General features: G+C 39.4%; 1 protein-coding gene across 7 annotated transcripts in view; it reads left to right on the forward strand.

Moving 5' to 3' along the window:
- RUNX1T1 (RUNX1 partner transcriptional co-repressor 1) overlaps positions 1 to 21,540 on the forward strand; it is a 116,761-nt gene that overhangs the window by 93,781 nt on the left and 1,440 nt on the right. For all 7 annotated transcript variants that reach the window (XM_054816618.1, XM_054816612.1, XM_054816616.1 and 4 more), the window contains 2 exons: positions 6,382 to 6,450; positions 12,457 to 12,647. In XM_054816618.1, the coding sequence (XP_054672593.1) occupies positions 6,382 to 6,450; positions 12,457 to 12,647 (260 nt within the window). The remainder of the gene's footprint in view (positions 1 to 6,381; positions 6,451 to 12,456; positions 12,648 to 21,540) is intronic.

Consider the following 21,540-nt stretch of genomic DNA (forward strand, 5'->3'; position numbering starts at 1 on the left):
TCTTGATAACAAATGTACTTTTTTTTTTTTTTGTGTTGTTTGTGTCAAATGATCTGAGCCAATAGCTCTATAAATTAACCTCAGTCAGTGAAAGGAAGGGTTATGGAAATGCTGTTCCCAACTTCACTAATCAGTCTAGTCCCTAGAGGAGCCCTTCTCAGAAAGAAGCATTCAGGTAATGGCTTGTATGAATAGTGTTAAATGTAATGTAAAGAAAGACTCATAAATATGGCATCTGAAATGTCGATCACATCTGCAGCTTCGGGAAGAACACTTGTGAGGAAGCCCCTAGATCAAAAGCAGTGGCACCCTTTTCTAGTAAAGCTGTGATGCAAAAAGAGCCAGGCCATGGTGCTTGTAAGTATAGTTAGTAGGTAAAAAAAAAAGAAAGGAAACCGAGTTTTTATGATTTCCTCAAAGAAACTGGAACTCAAGACATTCATCAAAACTTCATAGATAATAGTACAATCCAAGAAAAATAGTCATAACAACAGCAATAAACGATAAAATGAAGATCAAACATACAATTAGATCCCTGTATTATCATTTTGTTTGTGTGTTTGTCAAGATGAAGTCTTGAAAACAGCAAATCTGTCTGTTTGCTTAAAAAGACATTATACAGCACAGCCTTTGGCGCTGGACACACCAGTCACCTCTGCAGTACTGTGGGTACAACTGAACTGGTTGGAGTGAGTCCATTTCAATTTTAACACATCCATTTTGGTTATTTGGCTTTAAAAACTACTTCTCTAGACTCATAGACATGAAAATTGGGTCGCGCCAGCGATGTAGCATCCATGTCAGTTGTAAATACTGATAAGAAATGCTTCTGTGTCTTGACATGTAAGGCAGAAAATACTTCGGAGTCTATGGAAAGGTAATCCTTATATTTCCTCAAATCTGGTCGTGATCGAGTTAACAAAATGAAAACTCTTAACATTCAGAGGTATGATAGAATTGAAGTGGTGTCTGTGAACCTTGAGACACTGTTCTGCTTAGGGCTTTTTATTTTAGTTTTGAAGTGAGGAGGAAGGGGTTGGAAATTTCCTCCGATATTTTAATTAAAGTGCCACAACATGTAAATATTGTTTTTTGCTGCGGGGATCTAAATGTCAGTGATTCCCCTTTGTACTTTTTTTTTAAACATGGTAATCCACCCTTTAAATCCATTTTGTCATCTCCACTAGCAAGAGGAAAAATAAAAAGAGGGCCATATGGCTACATTGTCTGTGCCTTTGTTTCTTTTTCTTTACGATTAAAATATCATCACTGAAGTGATAAGTTCTCACTATAAACATTATGCCACGATCTTCATAGATAGCTCTCGCTGAAAAACTCTGAGCTGAAATTTGACATAGATCGTCATTTTGAACCAGCAGATCTTTTGTTCTGCCAAAGATTTTTGTGCTTATTTTAATTTGACATCCCTGTAAATCATGTTGAGCTTGACAGTTCACAGAATCTGATCAATATTTTTTGGTTGGGATTTTTAATTAAGAAATCAAGTGAAATATTTGATCATTCATTTTAATGCAGCCTAATCCAATACACGCATTAGCCAGCTACAACAGGTTACAAGCTCTCATTATTCTCCGAGACTGTGTTGAAGGTAAGATGGGTCCATTCTTTTCAGTCTGAATAATACATGTTTATGAAAGTCTAAAAATGACTCACACTTTATATATATTCACTTGATGAGCTGTGATGGTCTATGAAGTGAATAATACATCATCCGACTCCTCCATTTCTGCTGAAGATTTTCAGTACTACATACTGCAGCAGGACTGCAACTTTCATCCTAATAGTGAATAATTACACATATCAGACACTGTATACTGAAATACACACAGTCGGATAAATTAAAGATGAGGGTTCTTCAACATTGTGGGTTATAAACAAGATCTATAACCTTATTGAGTGCAGCTGTGGCTCTAGATAAGTGGTGTAGGCACACATCAGAAGGTCTGCAGCGATGTTGATATTTTGTGTCTGTTGAATTTATCTGAATGGAAATCTTACAAAACAGAGTTTGAAATCTCCAACTGAAGAGTGCCAATACCTGCAGGATTTGCCCCAGGAAGCCCGGTTTCTCAGAAGTATATGAATTTGTCAGAAAGACATAGGTTAGCCATTTCTTAATACATTTTTAAATGTTAACCCTTCCGGAGCTAGTTTATATTTTATCAAAGGTTGTTCACCCTCGTACTTCCCGTGTTAGCCAGGGCATTCCTGCCGATATACGTCTGTTCATGCTGCGATTATAAAATCTTTCCTTTGCCATTTGCAGATAATCAGCATTGCTGTGATATGCATGATATTCTCAACATGAGCTAATGGGAACGCTGTGAATACCACAGTAACATCTATACCTTGTAATTCTAGAATATAAAGCCTCTGTAATACTGGGCACTGATGATATTAACTATTGCTCTTACTCCACTCGCTGATGGGAGGTTTGGGCTGGATCGTGGTGTACTGAATTGCATGCTGTTAGGTAGGGCTACAGCTGTAGAAACATTGTGCGTTTGCATTCTCAGTGTTCATTTCTGACCTCCTTGGGACTAGGGTCACTTTTATCCATTCCTTATACCACCCTTGCTACTGTCATGCTTCCCAAAATACTTCATAGTTGGCATAAAAGAGAGAAAAATTCTTGCTGCTAGTTATTGGAAGTTTGATCTTGGTTGAGGATGATTCAGTAGTATGGTACCTGCGTGGTTTTCCTTTTTTTATTTGTTTTAAATGAAAACACAAGTATATTTTTAACACAATTTCACATGTGTTCAAGGAGTGTTTAATAACCACAAAAGTGTATTAGAGGGCAAAGAAAGGCAAAGTTGTATGCAAGAATACTTGAAATTCGTGCCCCCCCCCCCCCCCCCCCCCGGTTAGCAAGGTGGTCTCATTCAATATTACACTTCTTCAGATTTGTATCTATATATTTCATTAATTGGAGTGGCACACTTTTGACCTTGACTCTTACAAACAAGGCAATGAATATTTGATATGTTCTTGAAATAAATACGCCAGGGCTTATATGGAACCCAGCACCATATTGTGACAATAGGATTTTTTTTGGATGAATGTTTTCTTTCTTATGTAAAAAATTATCCAGGATAGACTAAAAATAGTACTTTTTCTATATATTTTGCAAAATCATATATTATGTTGTTCCCTGCTGTTCAATAGAATGTGAGGGCTGAAACTGAGACCAATTTTTCTGTCTTTTCCTCATGTGTTCTTAGGTCCCAGTCCAACAACTTTCTTGCCAAAAACTTTATTTCACATTAAAAAAGAAAATTCAAAAACTATTTTAAATTGAAAAATCTATTTTATTTTTACTCCATTTGAGCTCTTCACAGTTACGTACTGGTTACTCCCATGTATATGTGTGTTTTATTTTCCTTGTTGGGCTTTTTCTTCAGGTTCATTAGGAATGGGACCTATTATCAAGAAGTGCTCTCAAACCATGCCTTGCCATGAATTTCAAGTAAATTCAGTAGTGTACATCCCGATGTTCTGCATAATAACATTGTTGCATTTTCACCATTAAGAAACCTTTGTATTATGCCTGACATGTAAAGCCTTTTCCGTTATCTTTTCCTGTATGAGCTGCCTTGTCGCTTCAGGTTATTCCTAATTTTGTCTGATTTCATTCCCTTTCCTTCCAAGCAGAATTTACTTTGACTTCTAGGTGCTGCAGTCAGTCAGTTAATATAGTGCATTCTTCCTCGTGATGGCTTTTTACAGTTGGTTTTACATTTAGTATTTTAGAGACTTCACTCCACAGCATTACTTTTGGTTTGAGTTTGCTAGACGTCCAAGTTAAGATCTTTCTGGTTTAGTTTTAGTGAGCAAGTTCTGCGATTTTTAATCTGAAGCACACATTACTGTAAAAATAATAATAAAAATATATACAACTTATATCCTCTGGTCATATCCTGTAGATTAGCCCCCAGAAGAAGATTGTTTTCATGGACTCATCACCACTGACTAAACAATAGTCATGTCAATAATATTTTTCTTCCTTGGAAAATATGTTTTTTATTATCTTCCTAAGTGCTTCTTGTCTTTTTTTGTGCACCATTCCAAACTATGGGAAAGTCTCTCACAAGCTCTTGATTTAATTCTTGCAGAGGATCTCATTCCTCATGTAAATAATTTGTGGTTGGAATAAGAGCTTGATTGATGTTTATGTTTTGGAAATTTTAACAATTAGCTGGCAATCTGGTCATTTATGTCATTGAATTCCATTTTTGGAAAGTCATGTGTACTAAAAAAATCAGCTCCACATTCTCTTTATTTTTAATACTAAGTACCACGGTAAAGGGCTTAAATCAAAGTTATGATCCCCTTGCAGTGGATGGTACCTTAAACAGCAGACAAGAAAACCCAGCACAAAATAAATGAATGCAACAAATCCCTTGTTTTGCCACATTCGGAGCCTGGTTGTGTCTTTTCCTGCAGGTGTTGCAGGAGAGCAAATAAGAGAGTTTTAATTTTTCACCTTTAGTTTTCCTGAGCTTCCAGGCAATGTTTTCTGTTGCCGCCTCTGTCCCTGACTGAACTGGCACTGCTCCCGTAAGTCTAAAAGCCTCCGGGGATGCGAGAAGTGTACACAATGATATATGTCATCTCCAGAATCATATGAGCCAAGTGATACTGAGAATTTTCCTGTTTTCAGCATCAGGTCTGAAGTCCTCTGTCATGTCAATTAAACCCATGTAAATAGTTAGCTGTTTTGCAGAATCTTGCACGCACATTTACATACACACACCCCTTGCCACCCCATCATTTTATGCTCGAGAGGTGTGAAATTCTGCCTACAAAAATCCCGTTTATTTTCATCCTGTACTTTAGTGACAAACAGAAGAGCTGGGGAAATCCGCTCAGCTGCCTGTCAGATGGGAAGATTCAGTCCACCCCGCTGGTGTCTGCAGATTCATGTGCTAGAAACTGCATCTGTGGAACAGTGCACAGGGACTGGGATTCCCTGCTTCTGCGTAGCTGAAATGGCCCCGGTCATTTCCACCTCTGTTAGCTGTCTGCAGTATTAAACATCATATTTTAAATTTATTTTAAGTTGCTGTAGCCTACTGTATATAAACAGCACGGCATGCATATGGATGGTGGTGTAAAAACCAATTTGCAAACCCTAATGATTCAACCTTTTTCCTATAAATATTACTTTTTGACCAAGTTAGCAAATAATAACTTTGAGATACAAAAATGAATACATTTAGTAAAAAATTTCAAAGAATGGCATGTGTACTTTTGTTATGTTTCAAACTCGGACATCAAACAGGATGTTTAATTTCTAGCAACATCTCTAAAAAGATGCAAACCTTATCTCTAATGTAATAAATCAAGTTATTTTATTTTGATGATTGAATTTGGTCACACAGGCAATATTCATCATGGCAAGGACCTTACCTTTATGTTTTTTCTTTTTTTATTTTCTCCTCTATTACTTTCAAAAACAGTTAATCGGGTTTTACATTGTATTTGAAAAGAGCAGCTTTTCATCTGCTGAGAGTCTGTATGCTAAATTTCAGGCCAAAGTGAATTTTCTTTCTGTATTTTCTGATCTTGTGTCTTTGAAGTCCGTGTGGAAGGGATCTTGCTGATTTCAGAGCTCTTAGGCTCAGGCCCAGAGGTTAAACCCTTTAAAAAAAGAGGAGGGGGGGGAAGAGCTGTCAAAATGGGATTGAAATATATGGATGAATTACGAGCTTCAGCTCCAGTGAGGTTGTTTGGCAGCATATGTATTTAGGGGCTTAACCTAAAGTTAAAGGTTCTGTTTTTCAAACTCATGCAGCTACAGTTGCCAACATGAGCTCAGATAGAGGAAAGCGTAGCTCTGAATATAGAAACACCCCTTTCTTTTTCTGTGGACAGCTTATTTGATCACTGGAATGACATCTTGGCTTTTATCTCCGCTCGTCAGTAGCCATTCTGTTCTCAGGGAGCACAAGTGCGAAATGCGGACTGTCGCCCTCTTTCTTCTTCCTTTTCATAAACATAATGATGAAAAGGATGAAGCACGTTACTCCCTCAGCTGGTCTCGCAAAGCCAGCCTTAAAAGCATGGAAACTGTGATATGGACTTGACTTGAAACTCTGTAAAATAAAAATAAAGTGAACTAGTCTCAGCTTGGCTTAAGATGAGGCATTTGAGTCCTAAACGTTGATCTGGTCTATGTGACATTCATGAGCTACGGCCACAGCATCCGTTTTATTTTGAGTAGAGAAAAACTTCATGTGATTCTTTTTGTCTGAGTGATAAGTAAAGGGAAAAAGTATTTCTCTAAGCCCTGTTCTCAACAAGCAAGCATTGCTTACATGCTCTTTCTTTTTCCCTCCGCACCCCCTCCTCCTGCAGAATCGCATCGGGAATTCCTTCACAGGCCTGCGTCTGGATACGTGCCAGAGGAGATCTGGAAGAAAGCTGGTAAGAACTGTTTAAAAACACCAGCTTAGTCTTCTGGCAGCTGTGTGCAGTTGTTAATGCACTGATGTGAGGAATGGCAAAAAAAAGGGGGGGCGGGGGGGAGAAAAAAAAAGGGCTTAGTAGTAACAAGAAGAAATTGTGTTTAATAATCTTAAACTGGAACTGATCAGGACATGAAATAATCTTTATAATAGAAGCATCTGCTGCTACGGTTAGGGGGATATCAGTACTTCCATTAAGGACCCCTATTTTCAGGGGTTATAATGGTTTCAGGCTTAAACTTGATAGGCTAAAGTTTCAGTCTGTTAGCAATTTTAAAAAAAAGTTTGAGTTTTTGGGGTTGGTTTTTTTTTTTTTAAGCTTCAAGGTTCTTACCTACTTAAAGTCAGAATTCCCAAAGGAGGCGAGAAAGCTGAACTATACCTGTTAAAGAAAAACTTTCAGCTATGCAATGTAACCATTATTAATTTTAAAAAGATTTTGTGCCTGTCAGCCCCCCAGCGAAGTCTGTGCTCATAAACCTGCAGAGTTTTCAATGAAGTAAGTGAGATCGCATCTCCGCAGCTGCTCTGGGTGGTTGCAGCGGCATTGACAGCTTCTTACCCAAGTTTGAAAAGCACCACGGGCAGACGTTGTGGTTGTGCAGAGTTTTCTTCAAGACTTTAAAGCTCTGCCTGAGCACAGGAGTTTCCTGGCGAGGATCCTATGGCGGTGCTGGAGCTAAACCTTTGCTCTTTTGACATCGATATCAGAGCTTCCTTGTTTTCAGAGGGGCCAGGAGGTAGCTCTTGAACTCCAGCGAGGTAGTTGAGCTAGCTACACGCTCATACACGCCCCCTCTTTTGAACACCTGTATAACCACGAAGTCTGCTGCAGCTGTCTGAGCAGGAGTTAATGATTCAATGGCAAATATGCAGCAGTTTGGATGCTTTCTGAGCAAATGTCCTGTCGCTGCTTGCTGTTTTTTGGTGTATTTTAAAGTAGATATAGAACATACGTGTAAAAATGTTATGCTGGCATATTGTTGCATCAGACAAGAAGTTGTGTTGTTTGTGTGATGTGGGTTTATCATGTGAAACCTACGTTTGTCAATAGGTTAATTAATATTTTTGTAACTGTTGCATTTTCTGTGAAAAATAACAAAGCAATTACATATTTTTCTCTTGTCCAAGGAAAGCGTAGCCTATATAACTCAGTACTCAAAAGTATTTTTATAGTTTGTTGTGCCATGTGAAAAATGAGAAAAAAATTGCATTATTCAGTGGAGTTTCAGGAACTTTATTCCTCTTGCAAAAAGTAGGTGTTGATGTTGTTCGGCATATCGGGTCATTTATGACTCCTAGATGCAGCACAATAGCAGAAAAAGAGTTTCTTCGTAAGCTAGCAATACAAGTTTATTGAAGCTTTTGGCCTGAGTTATAAAATTGGATGTGCATTCACATTGTGTATATCCACAAATGGTATTATAAAGGAGCCATGACATGTCATTTTATGACATATATGTCATCAGTTCCTTTGAAACAAAGTTTTTCCTTTGGTCCTGTTTCTAGTCTCTATTTTCATGCTGCTGTGGGTTTAAATCAGATTCCCTGTATTAACTGAGCATACATAGGAACTGGAGAATGAAAAAAGTCTGACTTCCTACAGGATGCATACCTGTATCTGTTACTAATGGTAGTAAAACATCAGAAAGCATACTGCTTTTCGTAAATCACGGGCCTTCATTTTTCAGGAAGGTGCACTGAAGTTGGAGGTCTCCACAATTTCATGAGCAGCTCAAGGCAGGAAAGGTGCAATTCAGCTCTGTAAGAATGGGTCTCTGGTACCATTTGAAGTGCTCTGTAGTTTCCTGGCTGGGCTGCAACTGCCGGTCAAGAGGCTGCAAATCTCACACAAGTCATTTCTGCTGGCTCAGTGTGGATATCTTGGTAGCTCAGATGTCCATAAAGACCAATGTGTAGACAGCTGAATCAAGTATAAAAGTCTGATTGGGATGCTGAATCCATTGACCTGAAAGAATTTGGCATAAAAATGGTTAATAAGCAACCTCAAAAGCATGTGAAAAAGGGATTCACTTTCAACTTTTGGAGATTGGTAGACTCCAGCGCAGTTCTTTAAATATACCAAGTTAAGCACGTGCTTTTGTGATTGTTGGAACAAGCACACAGTATGCGGCACCTTGTGAATTAAAGCCATGTGAACCCAATTCAGTGTCATACATCAGTGGAAAGTCATCAGCGACCTGATTCATCTCATTGAATTATGGGTATGTAGATGAAGAGTCTAAGCCAAGTTCTTGGTGTCCCTCAGTAGTCAAGAGAGAGGCAGGCACGAGGGTCAGTCAGATCATAGGTTGAACGACTTGCTCTCTGGAAATACCTATTTCTCTTTATTAAATACTCAGGTAAACCCAGGCCCACTGTGGGCTGCTGCCTTAGCTTCTTTCTGTGTCATGAGGAAACTGTCTTTCAGCCATCTCCTATCACACAGCAAGGCCTACAGATGATGGCAGTTCTGGACTAATGAGTTACCAGTTACTCAAGTTACTTACTGGAGTTAAGCTCTGGACTTATCAAACAGGTGTGGAATTACCCTACTTTGTCATACAAAGACAGTAAAGATCCTGCACATTCTCCAGGGGAGTCCTGAGAAAGAAATTGTGCTTTTTGGAGTAGGAAGCCAAGATAACTTGTGTCACCAGCTCCCAATGTCCTTCTTTGCCTGGGTCAGCCTGAGAGTGAGAGGATGCAAAATGTCATGGTGGCACAGGACAGCACCCCTGCCCACCACTTTTCCTTTTTCATCGCATGGACTGGGCATGATTTGAGGGAGGTGACCAGGAGCTGGTTGGTGAATCATCATGCTGGGTTATATACAGGAGTGAATGATGAGTTGAGTACCTCTCCCGAGGCAGCTCCAGGGACCTCTGATCTCGCTGAGTAATGCCTATTCCACACAGGCTCTTTGCTCCCTGGAGCTTCTCTCATGAGTTAGCGCTACTCAAAGAGAAGGAAGATTTCAATTGCATTCCTAAAAAGACATGGTGAGTTTATGCCAAGAATGCTTAGCATTAGTGGAAAAATGGAGGCTGTAGATACATGCATCTTAGATATTTGGGGTTTAAAACTTTGGGACCCATATTTTCTGATACTGGAATCTATTCACTCTTCCTTTCTCGGTAAAAGCAGAGAAGGGAAGAGTGCTGGTATCATTCTTCTTGTTCATAGCTCAGTATCGCCAAGGCAAATAAAATCTCCTTCACTGTCACTTACAGCTTTTCCTGCACAAATATTAAGTTTTTATTGTTATCTGAAACTGTGAAGGCAGCATTCTATGTCTATAAAATATCTGTAGGTACTGGAAACATTTATTTTAAGACGATGTGCAGAAAATCAGTGATAGGAAATTTTATCTATTTTATTTGGCTGTTCATTAGTTCATACAATATTGAAATAATGGTGGTGCCTTGTGACCAAGAAATGCCACGTCTTAACTATTTGTTTTCACACTTAGTATATCACTATACAAATTCTTTTGTCAAAGGTAGTGGAAATACTAAGGTCCAATCCATAGTTTACGCCAAATAAAAAGCATCAGTACTTTTTCTTCGGCATATGGCCCCATAAACACGTTTAGCACCTTCACATTCTCGGAAGCTTTGCAAAAAAACTTATGCAATATAGAAATTATAATATAAGGTTCAATTTCTGTATTTAGACTGAAAAGAAGTAGATTATGTAGGATGAAAAACTATAAAATTAGAAATTTCTGTAGAATGTTGCAGTGTTCTGCTTTTGTTTAAACTGGCATTTCTAACCACTGCAAACACCTCAACGTAAGATGAAATTTATATGATGTAATGAAAGTGCATCATGCCATACAAAGATAATTTCTATTTGTAGCAAATATCAGCAAAGAAACCCACTTTGTTAATAACGGCAGTTCATAGACACAAAACGTCTGTATTTAAGTTGCCTCATTTTTATGAAAATGGTAATAAAATTGCATCTGTATGTTTGCCTGTGTATATTTCTTTTCTCACGATCAGTGAATGTTTGCAGTTGGTAATAAATATTCAAGCACCTTGCAAATGTCCTACCAATTCCCTTTGCTGATCTGTGTGTGCCTGTGGGACTAGAATAGGAATGCATAATTTAAATATAAATTGCCTGATTTGCATATACAATTAGTCTAGCTGCAGCTTTGATCGTAAGCAAAAATTATTGTCCTGTATTGCCACTTAGATAGAATTTTAATTCACCTTGAATATTCAAAGTAAATTAAGCCTTAGCTGTATGGTTGAAGGGTATGATTTTTTCCTCTCCTGAGGCTTTCCCCTAAACAACATTTATGGTAGGGTAATATAAGGGCATATTTTCAGCCTCATAAAAATAAAGGCATAAGTTTTATCTCTAAATTCCCCTCCCTCGAAAACTTCACTTGAAACATCTCTCACGTTATACGCACACGTAATGCACACACAGACAGACACATAGAATAATAGAACTCTTCTTTCATTTTAATTAATTCAGTTTTACTCAGTACATGACTTAAAGTCTTCATTGTAATTTGCTTAATAACTAAAAATGGAGACTTCATGTAGTCCTTATTTTTTTAAATAACAATGCAGAGCTATGAGACAAAAACTCAAGGGAGTTATTGACTTAGTATCCGTACGTAAGACTTAGGTCTATGTGCATATGCGTGCACACAAATACACGGGCTAAATACATGGACTAAAACTCAAACCCATAACACAGTTGTAATACTTAGATTTTAATCTACAGTAAAACATTTTTATTAGAAATCTGTGTTTTTAATTAAACAGAACATTTAATTAAGGTGGTTTTTAAGTGGATGAAACAATTAAGTGCAAACACTTGAATGAAACATGTCATAATTAGTTTTAATAGAGTGTTAATTGGTACTAGGTTTGCCAAGTTAATAATTACTGCTTATTAAATTTTCAATTAATCATTGTCATTTTGCTTTGAATAAAGATGAAAATTAGATAAACTAATTCAGGGGGAGGATGGTTTCCTTGTTAATTAGAGCAGTTAATTAAGAAAAGAAATTACTTGTTTTAGTTGTCAATTAAAAGACTGTTCATTAGTAAAATCTTTGCACTCTTCCTGCATCAAAACCCAAATAACTAATTTGTGACAATCCACGTTTTCTGGAATAAAAGATATGATGCTAGTAGATACGGAAGAAACGGCTCACAGTGACTTAGTTGTTTTACAAGGCGCGTGAAGGTTTGAATTTAGTGAAGCGGCGTGCTCCTGCTCGGTGTTAATTGCACGCTGAAGCCTTGCTGGCTGGGGTGTGCTCCAGGGCTCCGCGGAGCCAGGAAGTCGAGTCTTCACAGTGTAAACATGGGTTTGAAGGAGAGATCAAGAGGTCAAATGAATGTTCATAAACAAATTTTAATTTTGGCTCGTAAAATTATATGTCCAGGAAAAGATATTGGACCAATGATTTAATTTTTTAAAATAAACTCTTGGGGGTTTCTTAACATCATGTATTTATTCGTTAATATACTGGGAAAAAAATTGTTAATGACTATAAATCCTGTCTTAACTTCCAGAGCTTAAAGATACAGTTTTGGAAAAGTCTGTAATATTATGTCTTAAATAATAATTCTTGCCAAAGATATTCATAAACCTGGTGTGCTGCAAATCCAATTTTCCAAGTAAAATTTTGAAAAAGATTGCATAAATAATGCGCCAGAGATCTGAAATGTCTGTACTTAAAGAAGTACCGACCATGAATCAAAATAACAAGAATCATCACAAGTGTTAGAGGCTTGTGAGAGCTTTCAGTGATGGGGAGCTAAAGAAGCACCTGGGTGGTCTTGAGGATTCTTCAGGAACCAGGTTCCTCTGCGTCCTTCTCAAAATGAAGGCTCTCTATATAATAGAGTATCTGCTGCATTTCATGCGCCATTCCTACGTATCCCAGTGCCAAACGTCCTTTGCTGATGAAGGTTTTTTCCCTCCTTTGTAGAGGAAGCTGTCAATGAAGTAAAGCGTCAGGCGATGGCCGAGTTGCAGAAGGCAGTGTCGGAGGCGGAGCGGAAAGCTCACGACATGATCACTTCAGAGAGAGCTAAGATGGAGCGCACTGTTGCCGAAGCCAAGCGCCAGGCTGCAGAGGATGCACTAGCTGTTATCAATCAGCAGGAGGATTCAAGCGAGGTAAGGTCTTCGCTGGGCAGGCATCACCTGTGGCTGCAAACCGTGGGTGTATCTGGGCTAGCTTTAACCTAACCAGCACGAGCCATCCCTGTGACGTCAGAGTTCAGCGCCCGTTATTAACTGTTTGCACAGTAGCTTTGGATGCGTATTTCAGGTGCGCGCTGAGCTCCAAATTTTCTTGGCTATGTTGTAATTTGAGCCCAAAATAGGTAGTGACCCTCAGCTGCAGCCTTACCTTTTAACTGCTGTTCAGGGTGACGTATAGTGCATACATTTCTGTTCTAATGTAGCTTTTCAGTAGCGCTATTTTAAAGCTCTTCAAACTACCATATTGAATAGATAACAAGATTGCTCAGTGGAAAATATTTCACACTGAAATCTCATTTAAACAAAGAAACGATTCATTTAAGAGCTTGTAGAGCGAGGTGGCTAAAAGCTTGTCTGGGGGAAGTGTTGGATGTAGAAGTGATTAGCAAAAGATGATGGTTCCTGTAGGACGGAATGTGAATGTAGATTTGTGAGTGTTTCCTTATTTTGAATGTGTTGCTTTGGCTGCAGGGAATATTTGAGAGTTGAGGAGCGGGCAAACAGCACTCGGAAGGGAGAAAAATTGACTGGAAGAGCAACAAAGAGTAAAACAAGAATAAGCATGTTAAGACCTGATTTACTTTCAGACCTGAGCGTGGAAGCCTTGGATTGCTGCAGTACGGGACATCCAGCAGCACGACTGGCAGGCAGCTGGGAGTGCGAGAGAAGCGTGTGCTTGACCAGTGCTGCAGCAGTCTAGATAGCAATTAAATTTTATATCCGTTACAGAAAAACAGTGTCCCCAGTTAAAACCACCCTTAAAAACAGAAATGACAAAGGAATGATGTCAGTTAAAAGTTATTTGTATATAATCTTCATCTCTCAAGGCCACTGAAATGAAAGAACATGACTTTCATGAAGTATTTATTGTTCTTGTACTCAGATCTTGGCTGTAGTAAACTCACTTTTTAATATAAATTCTAAATGGCAGGCAGTTGGAAAAACAGAGTAGATGGCGGTACCTGTTGTGTGGGGCTTTATGTTTGTGTACGCTATTGTCCAAGCACTTTTCATGGGCTGGATGGGCAGCGCCGTAGAAGAGTCACTTCAGTTGAAAGATGCAGATGAGCTAGCTGCAGCATGCTGAGAAAACCAGCAAAAGTCACGAGCAGATAAGTCAGTGGCATGCTGCAGTATGCATCTATAATTTGAGGGAGCGTAAGATTTTAATTCATACCAGGCTTCTCTGGAGATGAAAGACCATTGTGGGATCACTGAATGCCCAGAGTTTCTCCTTAATGTGTAGCAGATGAATAACAAGGAGACAAAAGGAATTGATTTTCAGCATCTGAAAGTTTCTCAGGAAGAAAGGGACTAGGGGAAGTGTATGTACCCTTTAAGTACTAACTGTTCCATTGTAGATTAAATGAGACATAAATTCAATTTATTGGCATTTTGTATCTGAGATACTCAAGGACATTTTTCCTGCACTGTGTTCATAGAAAGGGCATTTGTCTGACTTAGCATCATTAAAGAGCTGTCATTTTGTGTGTGTGTATAAACAAGAGACTCCTATTGTTAAAACCAAAATTCCAAAAGTAAATGCCTTTGGAGGAAACTGCAAATTAAATCTGTTTAGTGAATTGATATAGTGTAGGCAGGACAGAGGAAGTACTTATGTGCCAATACATACAGCCCATTCTTCCACAAGCAAAACTCTACCAAAGGAGTGTGTAGAGAGTTTGTGTGCTGTAATTTACTCCTGAGCAGTCATAGCTCTGGAAAAGGCTGTATAACGACAGCCATCTTTGCTTCGTCTCCAGAAGAATTGCTTACGAGGTTGTTCAATTCTTGGAAACTGGATTTTTAAAAAAGGCAAAGAATTCTTTTAATTGAGTTCTAATGAAATGTGGCTGATAAGGGTTAAAGATGTTCTCAGGGCTGTGCATCCTAGGCCCCCTGGACCTAGACCAAACTACATACTTGGAGCTATTTAAAATGAAGTCTAGTGGCTGGGTCCTGCAGCTTTCACCCCTGTGGTCACGAGTGGCACATCAGAATGGCTGTTGTGAGGTGAAAAAATGCAGATTTTAGTAAACCTGCAGCGAGAACTCAAGTTTGCTCAGTTTGTGTTTACACAGGTGCGTGGTTAATCGTGAAGGGAGATGACAGTGATACTTATTTGAGTTAGATGTGTCTATTAAGTTTTTATAATTAATCCCGCTTTGGCTTCTAATGATACCAAACTCCAACCACTTAGGCCAATGATTTCCATGATTACCTGTTAACTCAGGCTGTCTTTTTTTTTTTTTTTTAATAACTCCTGTAAAAATGGAACAACCTTTTCCTTCATCTTGGAGGACAGGAGATCAGTTTGCCAGTGTTCGAAAAGGGTTTCTTTGGAGATGAGACCTTGTGTTTATCAAGGTTGAGGAACAAAACTTCATGTTTGCTTTGGTGTCCATTATCTCTTTATCTCTCTGTGAACATCCCTCCTCATTTGTCTCAGTTATAAGTCTCCATAACTTCTCTCTGTTTGCAACTCTCAGCAGTACGCTTCCAGCAACGCAGATTCCTGTGTACTAAAGGCACTGGAGTAATATTTCCAGGGCTAGAATATTTCCACTTCCAAATATGAGAATGCTGAAGAGCAGCTTCTGCAGTCTTACAGGTCTAGAGGAAGGCTGAGCATCACTCCTCATTTCTTATCCTTGGTGGGACATTACCCCAAGGCCTGCAAGAGAGCTCGGTATGGGCTGCTGTATAATCTCCATGCAGCTCCTGACAGAGAATATTTCTCCCACGGGTGTAATTTGTTCTTTTGGCTGTGGAAACTATGAATGGAGATGGGAATTTGGCACCAGATTTCTAATGTATCAGATACAATTTTGGTCTGATACGGCCACTCCCTGTGTATTGGCAAGGTTTCTCCCTTACAGCTCTTCATTTGTTACTCAGTAAAATACAACCTGGACCTAGCTGAGGCTTCTTGGAGCTGCTCTGGTGTGAAGACTTTGTGGCATGGTTTCTACTGCAGTCTTCTCCAGAGCTCAAAGTGGTAACTAGTACTAAAACTCAAGATTTTTGTAATTATTATAATTTTAAGATAATATGTAGTCTCCTCATCCAAGACCTTTCAGAGATCTCACAAAGAGAAGTAGATTGGGGTTTTGATTTTTTTTTCCCTTGGGATTTTTTTGTGGTGGTTTTTTTTTGTTTTCTCTCTCTGGTTTTGTGGGGGGGTTTTTTGTGTTCTGTTTTGCTTTGTTTTTAACTCAGGAAAAGTAGTATTCCTGACTGCCAGACTGTCTGCAAGAAAACAGTGAAGCTGGACATGTTGAACTGACCAAACCAAAATAAAGGGGGCAGAGGACAGTGAGAGGACTAATAGGAGAGATATGATATTTGGAAGCATCCTGAGTTTTAAGAAACGGTCTGCAATGTTCTGAGAATCAGCATATTACATAGCATAGTTTTAATTTCTGACCTGATCTGGTCCCTTGTTGAACTATTGTTCTTTGCTTATGTTTGAATAGTTCCGTATGATTTCATTCACAGTGCCACTGCTTCAGTCTCTGTGCATTTATTTTCTAAAGATTTCCATAATTTCTCAGCATAAGCCCTTGGAACTAACCAGAACATGTTCATTATTTTCTGTTATTCTAATGAGATTGATTGAAGACCAGCGAACAGAGCACACTGCTGTTGGAAAGCAAAAGGACAGTAGAAGGCCTACCTGTCAGCATGGCTGTTCCTGAACCACAAATTATTTCTTCACCAGTTCCTTACAGTTGCTTGACAAAAGATGACCCATTCATCAGTAGTTGACTTGGCTAAGTACAGAAACATGTGTGAGCAGCCTACTCTTTAATGACTGCCGTGCTTGCTTTGGCTGCAACGTACTGTTGTGCAAATCAATTTTAATAGTGAGGGTGAACAGCTTAGCAAAGAGACCGGCTGCCCAGATTGTAGGAAGCAGGGGGAATCATCAAAACATCTGTCTTTTTGCTCTGGTATAAAATGCCACTGAAAAATCTGACACTCAGTGTTCTTCCTCACTTTTTAGTAGGGTGGGGGCTGGGGACGGGGAAGGAACACAAATGTTTCGGTTCTCTCTACTTAAAGCAGATGCTGACATCTGCTCAGATAAAACAAGTATGTAACTCGTCCAACACTGCTTTTAAGAGATGTGTAATGTTAGGGCTTGTTTATATTGCAGCAGTTTATGTTGTATGTGAATATCACAATTACCTGACATTTTGAAGACAGCTGGGTTCAATCTCTGCTGACCAATCTGTTGAGACCAGGACTGTGCCAGCAAACCCGACTCTGAGCATCAGATGCTGTGATTCAGGCGAGCCTAGTTTTTAGGCTGGTATTAAATTTAATACATATGTCAGCTAATGTTTAATTTTTTTTGGCTGGGCATCTCTTAGAAAGTAGCACATCATCCCCTGCAGTGGTGGGTGGTACAGAGGCGCCAGAGCCATGTGTTCTGCGCAGGATCAGTCCAGATGTGATGTGAACATTGGCACTGCCCCAGACTCCTAAGCTAAGCCTGGCTAGCCAGCTTGCACGTCTCTTCCGTATGCTTCTCTCCACTGCTGTTTTCAAGATTTAGCTTCTCTCATGCAGACTTGTATTAACAGACATGTACTTCATACAATAAACAGTAGCTTGGGCAAGCCTGGAGCATTAAGTGATAGGTGTAACTTTACTAAAAGCATCTAAAAGTTTGAATGGAGTGCTGCATTTTGACGCAGCGTGGGAATTTCCAAAGTACCGATGTGTTTCCCTTTCTAATGGGTCTTGGATAGAATTTTCATAAACAGCTTTGCTGTTTTTTTTCACTGGTGTTCAGTGGCTCATACGGTCTTCATTTACACCACTGTGGTTTCAGTGATTTCTAGATGTTCTTTTTGTTGTGGTTAGCAGTGATAGAGTTTTGAATGCCATGGGAATTGCAGAACCAGGAAAAATCTGGGTTCTTAGCGCCCAGCCATGCTTCCTTTCCTGGTAAACTGGGGAAATCCAGAATTTGTCAAAGATGATGGAGCAGTGTTTGACACCGTATTACGGCATTTTAGAGTTCATCATCTCTTTGATGTGTCACAGTCCATTTGTTTTTTTTTTTCTTCTTTAATCCAGCTCTACACTAAGTCTCAGCTGGAGGTGTCAGAGGAAAGCAAATACGCAATTGTGGTTAAATGCATCAAAGATGAAAGTGACGGGATGGGCGAAATTATTGACAAGTATGTGTCCTGGTACTGGAGACCACAGAAATGGAGACCATTTGTTTTTAAGAATTTTCATGATGGCAAACAGAATTTTCTGAGTTCTGTTGTTTGAAGATGGAAGCTTAAGTGCATGAGAATTCAGAGTCTGACCTAAGATAAGGCTCTGACCTAAGACTGATGTTCCTTGTCAGTTGAAAGAGGAGGACGAAATATGATCGGTGGCATAGATTCGGAGCGAGATTCCCATCTGGTGTAATTTAGCCCGATTTCATTGAATTAATCCATTTTCAAGGTAGTGAACTTAAATTGAATTATGTAGTCTGAGAATCTGGCCTTTTGTATAACCTCAGTGTTTCACAGGAAAATCAGTGCAGAGTTAAACTGTAATCCAGTCCTCCTCATAGTTTTAGCTACATCTGGAACTCTATAAAGCATGAGTTGGAAGTGCAGTGTAGTAGGTCACTAACTAAAGACAGAGAAGATAGACCAGGAGAGGCTTTGAGAGATCTGCTCCTCCCTTTCCCAATGCATGATCAACTCTAGCTGTATCATTCCCGTAAGATACGTGCTTTACCTGTGCTTTAGTGATGGAGATTCTCCAGTGACTCTAGGCAATTTGTGCCTGTCCTTAAAAAGATGTCTTATAACATCTCTTTCCAGTTTGTCTTGCAGATTTTTGATCTGGTTACTTCTCGTCTTCATCGGTGTAGACATGGCCATTGCCTGTTTCACTGCAGTAGCTTCCAAGATGTTTGGTTGCTGCTGTCCCCTCTCAGTCTCTCCTTAAGTTTAACAGTCTCAGTTCATTCAGTCTCTTTTCATAGCTTGTGTTTGTCTGACCTTGGATTATTCTGGCTGCCTTTCTCTGGGTTCTTTCCAAGTCTTACTTGTCTTGTTTCATTTGCTGTAGTTGAAGTGCATCATCCCAACCCAGCCAGTACTCCAGGCTGAGCCTTGCCAGTGCTAGCAGGTGGAGAGTTTTGCTGGGACCTGCTAGAGCTTCCCAGGAGGGAAGATACCTTCCCCGTGCTCAACTCGATAGTGAGCTCAAGCTCTGTCCATGATATCTGGATCAACTGGAAATACGTGAGCAGGGGTGCACGAAGCACAGCCCAGGCCGTTAACTGCCATCTCGAGCCTAGCTTTTCTTCGATAGAATTTGAGCTCTGGAGCTATCAGCCAGCAATGTGAACAGAAATCATCTGTTCCCAAAGCTTGCGGTGCCTGGGCCTCACCTTTGCTGCTGTTTTTCAGTGCTCGCACGTGGGAAGGAGCAATGAATGGCCACGGTGGTGAGGACTGTGCACGACAGGGAGTTCTGCACGTCAAATCCAGCTGCTATCGCAGTGCAAGGTCCCCATGGCATGTGTGCTTGTTTATGATAATTTGCAGTAGTAATTTTTAAATCAAATAAGTTGTTGCATAAATGCGAGCTGTAAAAATTATTTTTAAATTCTTGTATTTTATGTGCTTTTATTCCCACAATTACACTAAAGCTGTAATGACCTGTTAGAAATAATTAGAAATAATACATCCAGTAGACAAAATCACATACCAGAAGATGTAGGACACATTAAGTAATCATGTAAGGAGGCAGCTTAGAGCATTGTCACTTCATTAAAATCTTGCACTTATGTGTCACTTTTCATGTTCTGTACAGGCTGATAGTTAACTGATGACTATTTTAATAAGAAAGTTGAACCAATACTGTTAAAATTAAATTACTTTTCTGACATCAATATGGATCTTGTGGTAAGATAGTGAAATATTGTCCAGTGGCTCTGGTCACATCTGGGAGACAGTTCTGCCTGTGCAGATAGGCCATCCTCAAAAGGGGAAGCAAAATGAAGATTTCCCAGAAGTTGGCCTATATTAACCAAATAAATAATTGAATAGAAAGAGTTTTACATCCTCATAATAATTCTAGCACAATTAAAGCATGCACTTCAGTGTTGCCGTCGGATCTGCACAAGGGAAGGATTCCTGCACCTGGGCAGGCGCTGGTTGACTTCAGCATTATTCCACGTGGGGAAAAGTGTCTTTTCAGAAAAGTCTGCATGGGGAGGTTTTATATGTGTATATTTGATTCCAAATGAGAGGATAAAGGGAAATATGGGCCAAACCCAGGGCTGGCAGTTTAGATGGAAACAAATAGCTAGGGGTTAGCAGGCATGGCAGTAGGTGGAAATTCTGTGCAAGCACAGTTGGAGCAGAATTACACCATGTTCACTGATCACAGTGTAAGCATCAAGCTGGAAAAACGAAACTTATGCAAGTACAATGCGACTGTTGAGAAATACTAGTATAGCAAAAGAAGGAGAATCTAGGTATATTGCCATTTGTTCTCTTTCTGGTCAGTAGGATGAGGCATTGTATCTGTACTGCTAATGCTGAAATGCTAATACGAACCTGCCAGGTTATTTTGGTGTATGCGTAAATATGTCTGTGCATACACGTGTTCATCTACAGTGTTCTAAATTACTTAGTTATTTTTTATTATGAAGATAAGAGGTCTTTTAAAGAAAAAGTGTTCAAGAATAGTACAGCTATCCATTTCCAAAGGCGGTTTTACCTCTCCAGCACTGGACAGAGTTTGAGCAAAACAAACCTGAAACAATGAATACTGAATCAAAACCAGGTGATGCCAGACAAGGAGTCTGAATTCCCAACATTTAACTACCAGAAACATCTGTTTCTGTGTGTTGGTAATTCCACCGTTTTTTAAAAGTGTTTTTAAAGATGGGAACAATTTTATGAATTAAAAAAAAAAAAAGTCCCCAACATATGTATCTGTAATTACCTGGTTTAGTCTGTGTGTTTAATCAGTATGAATTGAGAATGCCATGTACGTTTGATTTCAATCTCAAAGAGCAATTGAGCACTGGACAGTTACTCTTCCCCCATCTGCCACTATGTGCCTGTGCCAAAAAAAACCCCTAACCAACCAAAAAAAAACCAAACCCACAAACAACCAACCAAAAATAAAAACAAGGAGGAGGATGGAACTAACACATGGATATTTTCCAAAGAAGCCACTTGACTCCAATTAAATGTCTAATTTCCTTAAAATATTGTTTTGGATTTAGGTCTTTGTTTGATTCTGAAATTGGGAAATTTTTTTTTTATGTAGTTCAGGAATATCACTTAAAGATTGGCCGCGCTCCAGCATCCAGCTGGCATAGCTATAGTGTGTGTGAAAGTGAATAGCATACATATTCTGTGGTGGCTTCCAGATCCTGCCAAAGATTTAGGCTCCAGCTTAACTATTCACTGCCAGAAGTGCCACTGTGTCAAATACCATTACTCAGACGATTAAAATCAAAGCTTTCCCAGGGTAACAAGTCTTACCTGTGTGTTAGGTCTTTTTCTCCCTTTCTTGTCTTGCATTAGTCCCTCTCCACTTTTGGAGAAGCACTTTGCTGTGTGTGCATGTTTCATTATTTAATACATCTGGCAGAGGAGCTAGCTGAAGTTTTACTGAAACTTTCTATTAGTCAGCATGCTTCTGGTGACTGGACGTGAGGGCGTAGTTGGAATTTGCATTGGCAAATAGCTGCTTTTCTTCTTGCCCAGTTTCTGAGGGCCAGAGTCCCCCAGGTGACTGGAGCTGCTGTGGAACAGGTTCAGCC

The sequence above is a fragment of the Grus americana genome, chromosome 2 (genome assembly GCF_028858705.1).
Source record: "Grus americana isolate bGruAme1 chromosome 2, bGruAme1.mat, whole genome shotgun sequence".
NCBI classification, from domain to species: domain Eukaryota; kingdom Metazoa; phylum Chordata; class Aves; order Gruiformes; family Gruidae; genus Grus; species Grus americana.